The sequence below is a fragment of the Dendronephthya gigantea genome, unplaced genomic scaffold (assembly GCF_004324835.1).
Source record: "Dendronephthya gigantea isolate DGI-Jeju-01 unplaced genomic scaffold, DenGig_1.0 000003F, whole genome shotgun sequence".
Classification (NCBI taxonomy): domain Eukaryota; kingdom Metazoa; phylum Cnidaria; class Anthozoa; order Malacalcyonacea; family Nephtheidae; genus Dendronephthya; species Dendronephthya gigantea.
This window is the reverse complement of record NW_021163013.1, coordinates 1,492,501-1,500,797: the sequence shown is the minus strand read 5'-3', so window position 1 is coordinate 1,500,797 and position 8,297 is coordinate 1,492,501. Positions and strand designations below refer to the sequence as shown.

At 37.2% G+C, this 8,297-nt stretch overlaps 1 protein-coding gene across 1 annotated transcript in view; it reads right to left on the bottom strand.

Annotated features, from left to right (window-relative positions):
- Positions 1 to 2,328: 2,328 nt before the first annotated feature.
- Positions 2,329 to 8,297, bottom strand: part of LOC114542474 — an 11,839-nt gene continuing 5,870 nt past the window's right edge. Inside the window, exons 6-11 of the mRNA XM_028562017.1 lie at positions 6,353 to 6,646; positions 5,447 to 5,758; positions 5,071 to 5,146; positions 3,960 to 4,242; positions 3,152 to 3,263; positions 2,329 to 2,773 (exon numbers count right to left, since the gene is read on the bottom strand). Of these exons, the coding sequence (XP_028417818.1) occupies positions 2,415 to 2,773; positions 3,152 to 3,263; positions 3,960 to 4,242; positions 5,071 to 5,146; positions 5,447 to 5,758; positions 6,353 to 6,646 (1,436 nt within the window). The 3' untranslated portion in view covers positions 2,329 to 2,414. The remainder of the gene's footprint in view (positions 2,774 to 3,151; positions 3,264 to 3,959; positions 4,243 to 5,070; positions 5,147 to 5,446; positions 5,759 to 6,352; positions 6,647 to 8,297) is intronic.

The following is an 8,297-nucleotide window of genomic DNA, read 5'->3' as shown; positions in this document are numbered from 1 at the left end:
TATTATGACATAATAATAGACCAAGTAGACTCGTGTACACGCGCGAGCGCCACGAGAACGAAAACATGTCTGGGCTGCCTATGATAACGAGCAACATTTGAGTTTGAGAATATGAAGAAACCAACAACCTATATTTCAAAAATCAAATCTCGTTTTGGGAAGAGGTTTTTCTCTAAAATATGCTTTCTTCAGCATTAATTTTGCTTCTCACTATTTCATTGTTTCGAACTTCATGGCTTGAAATCAGTGTAAATAATAACTGATTTTAATTAAAGTTTCACCGCATATATGCGAGGCAGCTTTTAACCCACGCGCTGGCTTATACATGCATGCGAGGTTGCAGATTACGTTTTATTTACTTGACGTATTTCGGCGGTAAAATGATCTTACCTGGGTGTTGATCAAATGAAAATCTCAAATGACGAATTTATAACTTATTTAAATTTGAAATTTCAAAACGTTTTTGAAACACCGGCTGTAAACATAGCAAAAATTCCTATCAATTTAGAATCCCGACTTTGAGACTGGGTATGAATGTGCACGCTATATCGCCAGTCTCGTTCCCCGAGTTCGAGATTCTCTGGTGAGGAAACAAAGGCTCTGGGATAATCCAAACCGGAAGCCTGAAATCCTGGCTTTCGGTTTGTAACGTTTTTTTGATAACGATAAATCAGAATAATTTCTGATTTCGATTATCACAGAGCTTTTGTTTTCTCGCTCGAGGAATCGCGGGCTCGGGGAACAGATGCTATGTTTCATGCTTTTAAACGGCAAAATACAGTGCCCTATTCAACGAGTACTTTTCACGCACTCCTGTCACCTTGCCAAGCGTATTCCTAGTCTGTGACCTGTAGGGGCCAAACTAAGATATTTTGTCAATTGTGGCCAATTTTGCGACACAAATAACAGAATAGGAATTTTATTTTGCAGACTTGAATATGTGCGACTCGTATTTGTCACTATATGAAGCAAAATTAATCTATTCTCGTTTGCAACTTGTGAAATAGTTTCTTAATATTAATTATTAATCCTTTTAAACCCAACAAAAAGAAGCTTTTGTAAAGCAGCAATATTTGATGGCCCCCAACCTCGCCTGCAAGCAACTATACAGAACTGTATGCAAATTCTTTGGATTACTTTAATCTTCCTCAGTAGGCTCAGAATTTTCTCAAAACGTGTGCGAAAAAACTCGCCTGCGGCTCAAACATTCTCATCCTGAAACGGGTTTGCTATTTCTTAAACGTCACGATCATCATCATAATAGACCTTTCCAGTAATTATATGCACCACAACTGAACTGACTGAAAGAGGGGGCGGTACCTAAATTATCGGTTGAAAAGGGGTCCAGTATTTTTCACCAGGGGGGTCGACTTGTTACTGCTGTTCATACGGTGGGGAGGAGCCACACAATGCAACATAAATTATTTTATTAATGGTAGGCGGATATACCCAAAATGTAATGCATGTGGTCCAAAGAACGATCGACTTTTGCCAGGATCGAACTGGGTCTTATCTGTCATATTTCCCTGATGTACATTTTAATAAAAAGGCAGTCACAATAAAAAGCAGCGATGTGTAACAACATTGCGTGAGAACGACTTTCGCGCATTTGTGCTGTACTTGAGAATCAATTAGTCTCAGGTTTTGAACAAAATATGCTTTGTAGATATTACACTGAAACATACAGAAATTACACTGAAACCGGACCTGGCGGTGGAAGTGATGTGTGTGCGGGGAAGGGGGGGGGGTTACTTTTTGCGACGAAGGGCCTGGGAGGGCTGGATTATCCTTATTCAGTTGTTAGTTGAAATTGGCCAATCCACCGCTAGTTAAAAATATAATGAATAATCACCAAACAATATGGAAGCAACTTTTCCATGATCAATTATACATCAAAAGAACATTAAATTACCCTAAATTTACTGAGTGTTTTAAAAAAGTCCCCCCCCCCTATTCAAATTCTAATTTTAAAATTTTTCAAACAACACTTGCACTATGTCAAATCCCGAATTGTACTCGCCATAACATGATTACCTACTATTAGCTATACTTATCATCTGCTGAATTCAGTATTATCATATTGGAAAGAACGTTGTTCAACAGTAGCATATACATAGCCAGCCTGCCAATTTTATCTCGCCATGTTAATATTCTGGGACTGGTTGTACAAAAACGAGGTTAACTTTTAACTATAATGGCAGAATTGAACAATGAAAGTTATTTACAATTTAACTATACACAAAATGTAGTTAAGAGTTTTATAATTTCATATTCATTGTAGAGAATGAATAATATCACATAACCTGAAATTATTTGTATATACTGGGACTAAATTATCAGGCTGGCCAGGCTAGGCTACTGTTGTTGAATCATTCAAGTATCAACTCGTCTCATAATTATAATAAATACACGTCCTACTTTCTGGTGTATTTTAAACTTTCATACTTGCTTTCCTTATCTCTGACGGTATTTAGTTCAGTGTATGCAGCGTCTTCGTTTTCAACAGACACTTTATCTCCCACTGAATTTCCATCCAACGACTCGTAATGATCGTCCCCTGAATTCATTTTAGTTAAATCCAAACTTTCGTAACTTGAATTGTCCTTAGGTTTCCGTGGCTTAGCGTTCTCAGAAGACTTATCTGTCCTTCCATTTCTGGCGCGACGACAGGAACAAAACAGCCCGATGCCAAGGAGGACAGCAACGACAACTCCGACAGGTACACCAATATAAATATATAATTCCTTTTTATCATCCATTTTTTTGCCGCAATCTGCACAAGAAGGAATACCAATATAATTTAGGAATCCATATGATTCAAATTCGCGAATTTCAGACTCAGTGCTCTCATTCAACAGGTGAATATCGATATTCACCGTGACCGAGTTTGATTCTTAAGCCTATTACGAAGGTGGTTATTGAAAATTCTGGCCTCTGATTGGTCGAGTGAGCTCTAAACATTCCGCGATGATCATCTAAAAGGGCATTTTTCAAAATAGCGTCGAGTTGATTATGTCATATGCAGTGTCTTATCACCGCTCTGTTGATTATCATTATCCGGTGCATACATTTTCCTTGGTTTCTCACATACGCTTTTCTCCAATTCACATAATTTATAACCATTATAATTATGCTAAAATGGCGTCTGTACCTGTACAAGGTTGGTCAGTTTTTTCATCATTTTCCTTATCACTTGGAGTAATTGTTCCCATCGCAGATGCAGTGCAAACGACATCCATCCAATCTGAATCGTAGGACAAATTCTGGGCAGGCAGGTGTCGTAGAAAAAAAGAATAAGGCTTAAAATTCAAGTTTTATTAAAGGAATGACGTAACCAAATATATCCGTTCGGTGGGTTACACAACAAGGGGAAATTTCATTTTCGACCAATCAGCAAGTTTGTTTACCTTTTCAGTAACCCAATCAGCCTGCATAGATTTAGATTACTTCCGGCAAAAAGGTTCATTATTTACCATTATTAAACAATTTACATGAAGTATTAAATATTTAGGCGTTCTGATTGGCTTTTCCTGAAAAATGTAAGCAAATACACAACTAGTTTAAAACAAAATTCCTCCTTGTTGGGTTAACTATTGACGAGTAATGATTTGGTTACCTACCTTTTTATGTGTACATATGGGCAGGGCCGTGGCTGGAAGCTTAATTTTGGGGGGGGGTGTATATTAATTAATATATTCGTCTGCCGGACTGATTTATTTTGTACGCTATTGGTCCTATAGTATGAAAACGTTAATACAAAAACAACCCCCCTTCTAAGCAGTCTAGATACGGCTCTGCATCAGTAGGCCCTGAATTACAAACTAGGTAAACAAATTTTCAGGGGAGTAGCTGCAACGATAATTGGGAGGGTGTTTATTTACATATTCAATTCTGCCCTGCGGATTTCTATTGCGAGCTATTGCACTAAGCCACTGGCGCCGCAGTTATATGTCACTCACCAAACTTTTATATGTTCTTTGAAAAACAGAATAATATGTATCACGTTCCAGATGGACATTCCGAAATATTTTTCTTTTCTTACTATTGCTTCTAAATTCAGAGTATAGTTGATTATCTCCAACAGTAAATAGCCCTTTGATTTGATCGAAGTGGGTTTTTCCAAACTCTGCAGCAATGTATGGCACACAATCCACAGTGTTTTTATCGTACTGCTCTACGATCTCGGGATGCTTCGTTGGTTTTGCGATAGTTTTTAGTTTTGATAGCACAATTTGAACATATCTGCAATGATTTCATGAATAATTTTATACCCACTTGGCCTTTGGGCAGTGCAGCTGGGGCAGGGCAGTGCAATAAAATATTTGTCATCTACTATGGTAAAAAGCTTTCTTATTGGCTGTAAAGAGCTAGCAACAATCATGGACAAAAGTGGTGTAAAAATGAAAGAAATCGTAAGAATATTGTTATCATTCATTTTAAAGCAAACGTTTTCCCCTTACCCTACCCCCTCCAAATCAATGTGGTATATAGCTGGTTGCGCTGCTTTGGCTTGCAAAATACAACATTGCCACGGGGGTGGTCGGGGGGAGTATAACGGGTGAAGCAAGTAGGTTAGTGTAAATGAAGCGAGGGGGGGGGGCGTTGGAGGATTAGCTTTAATAATTTGGGCCTATTTTTTTGGGCGGGGGTCGTTGGAGGATTAGCTTTAATAATTTGGGCCTATTTTAATTTTTCACTACATGTTTGCGGTCTAAATGTTCGTTTCCGAAACACAACTGCAACCGGTAATGTAATCAATCATAAATTTTAGTTTCCGAAATCGTACATGCAGGTGTTTCCAACTGGTGTGTAGAATCTGGGAAAAGCTAACAGAATTGTAAACTACAGTGGGTGGGGGTGATACAAAAGTCTAAGTCCAGCCAATATAATTTTTGTCACATTGATATAACGCGTACAACAGCACAGCATGTGCATACAATCATGTTTTAGGATTTCACACAAATTGACGTTGTTCTATAATGTTGCAAGACCAGCAGTTGCATTTAACGCATCAACAATTTTGTTCTTATAGCTATACACTTCATATAATAATTATCCTTTCGGACTTACATATCGTCCGCTTGAAGCTTTCCAAGTTGGATTTGAAATGCTGTTGTTGATTTTGTTCCTATCGGATTGGGAGCGGCTAAAAAAATAATAAAACCTTCTTACAATTGCACGAAAGAAAACATTTATTATCAATATATCTATACTATTTAATAAAAGGTGGTAATTTGAGTAGCCAACGTTTGAGCGAATATCGCAACTTTTCTAAAGGACGAGTCATAGCTAATCATCTTTATGTCAAATATTCTAGATCCACAAGGATAAAAATGAAACGCATGTACCACAGCAATATTCCAAACGAACTCTCACTGAGAGGTCCATTATTTGGGGGAAATAGGGGGTAATTGACTTGCAATATGATTATATCGCTAACACAAACCTGAACGGGTCATGGCAATTTTTTGTCTTCTGTCGAATACCTTAATACGAATCGATTTCCCGTCATTTAGATATTTTTCAACGGTTACACTGTATTTTGTTGCTGGTTGTAGCCCGGAAAGTGTTTCATTTACGAAATTACCAGGATACACTTTGGACAAACATTGTCTAGTTTCCCCTACTTTGTTCCAACACAGCTTGAACACATGATATAATTGATATTTGAATTTTTTTGCAACTCCGTTGTCGTTCGGCCACTTGACAGAAAGCCTATGCTGACCTTCAACTGTAATTTTTAGGTCGTTTTGAGCAGCTTAAATGTAAAAAATAAATAATGAGGTAAATAAAAAAAGGGCACAATTGTCCCTACACAAAAAACGGCAGCGTCGGATACCGATGAGTATATTACACTTTTTCTCGTTCAACGTTTCTATAGTTCGCACTTTTTCTTATTACCGCTCATGCTTCACAAACCAGTCAAAAGAGACCGAATGGTATCCAAGAACAACTTAAATTTGTTTAATTTGTGAAGTTTTTCAGCAGGAAATTATTTTGAAGCTAAATAAATTTCAAGCCCCTTGATCTCTAGAACTGCCTATTTTGAGCATGTGTACCTTGAATATTCAGAAATAAGCCAGTATGTGTTGCATATTTCACGAATCTACTCGAATTTAATGTTCTATAAATTTTTTCACCAAAAACAAAGCATTTGGATAAACTTTTTGGCACTTAAAATTGTTAGGGTGAAGGGGTGTCACATGCATGCCCCCCCCCCCCACGGTCTCTGACGGTTTCGCACTTTACGGCTAGCAATTCGTTCTTTAACCCTTGCAATTAGCGTTGCCGTCTGAATAAAGAAGAACCAATTTTTTTCCTTCTTATATCTATCCAGTTAATATGTGTGTACCTGGTATTGTTTTTTGACAACGATATTGAACAACTAAAGCCGTATTATTTCTGCAGATGTTACTCAAAAAATCCGAATCTTGGACTTCAAATGAACACTTTCTGGTCCCATTACACTTTTTTATCATCACTGTGATGGCTGTGTTGGTCACGCAGTTTTTATCACTTTTGTTCAAGACGAAGTGATTTTGGCTATTGATTAAAACACCGTATTCAGCCCAAACGATCCGGATTGTCGAACACGTCTCACACTCGAGAGTTGCAACTTCGTTTTCGCTAAACGTCCTCTGATATGCTAAAGTAGATAACAAGAAGGTCAGTTGCGGTTTTAAAAATGCAACTGCGTATTACCATAGATAAAAGATGATCGGATGTCCATCTCAGTCATGGAGATTATAAATAACACTAGAGAAGGCATTGGTATAAAAAAACATCAGTCGGAAAATGGGGGGCAAATTCAAGTCCCGGATGGAAAACCAAGCGCTGATTGGCTAGATCAATGCCTCCTTAGCAACCACGTTAGCAATAACTAAAGTTTGTATTAAAAAATTATATTTGTTTTTTAGGTTGTTTACCGTTTTTTTAAGGAAAAACAGTGTTTTTTTGAACTGGTTTTACTACTTTAGACATCCTGAGATGATATTTTAGGGAAAAACCATTTAGAAATAAAAAAAATACTCGTTAAAAACCGCATATTTTGCATGGCCTCTGACATCGTGAATGAGTGAACATCTGGGACTTGGATTTGCCCCCCACTAACGCGCTCCCCAATTTCTCCTCGATGACCCCTCTAGTGTTATTTATAATCTCTATGATCTCAGTAATAAAAATGTCTCAAGGCAGCCATTTTGCTGGCAAGTGTTGATTCCGTGATATTGCGTGGTAATCGTCATTTGGCATTACGTCATCATTTTGTCTTTAATTATGCTCTCTGTCGTGTCACATATTTCACTAATGTTTTGCATTTGCGGAGATAAACATTCGTTTTAAAATAAATTTATTACTTTATATTTATATTTATATATATATATATATATATATATATATATATATAAAAACCAACAAGTTACTACCAAAATGGTAGAAATAGTAACACAGGCGGCCATAAGATCAGCAAGGGTCATGGTGTGTGGATGACGTGTGCATGTGGGGGAAATTTGAGGACATAAAAATAAATATGTATTCTTCGCCTTTGGTATTACTGTGTGAGAGAGTAAACGATATCTCTTTGAAAGATTTTGCTATACGTAAAGTAAAACTGTCTTGAAATTTGAGAATTATGTTTAGAGTATCATTGCTATATTTCGTCGCCATCTTGCAATTCGATTATAAATCGATTCACTTACAAGTTCTCATTACATTACTTCGCTTGTCAAGGTTGGCCGGAAAAGTCCAGTGTTTCTATACAGCTATAGAAACGCACTTCTTCGACCAATCAGCACGCGCGTACTGTATATGTTATATTATAATAAAAATTAGAACCATCTGGGCCCAGTTGTTCAAAGCTAGGTTAGCGCCAACACCGGGGTAAATATTAATTCAGTTTTTGTAGTTTATGTGCTTCTGCATGGGGCTGGTTGTACCAAGCCGTTTAAACGGTGGATGAATTCAAAATAGAAAGCAAGTCTGCCGTTTTATTAAACAAGGGAGCAAAATGTTTTTAAACTTAATACAAAGGTACTGTTTACAACGACATATTCAGTGCATAATATTCAGTTGGCTCATTCAAGGGAGATGTAAAAGTGTTATTTAATTTCAACTTATCCACCGTTTAGGCTAAACGGGCTTGATACAACCGGTCCCAGAACCACTGTTGGTGTTAGAAATTTAGAAAAATGTTACCTCTATACATAGGTCTAAAAACTATTAATTAAAAAAAGATATTCAACTTTGTACACAAGCGATGAAAAGAAATATGTAAAGATTTGGTTTAACCCCGGGTTAAG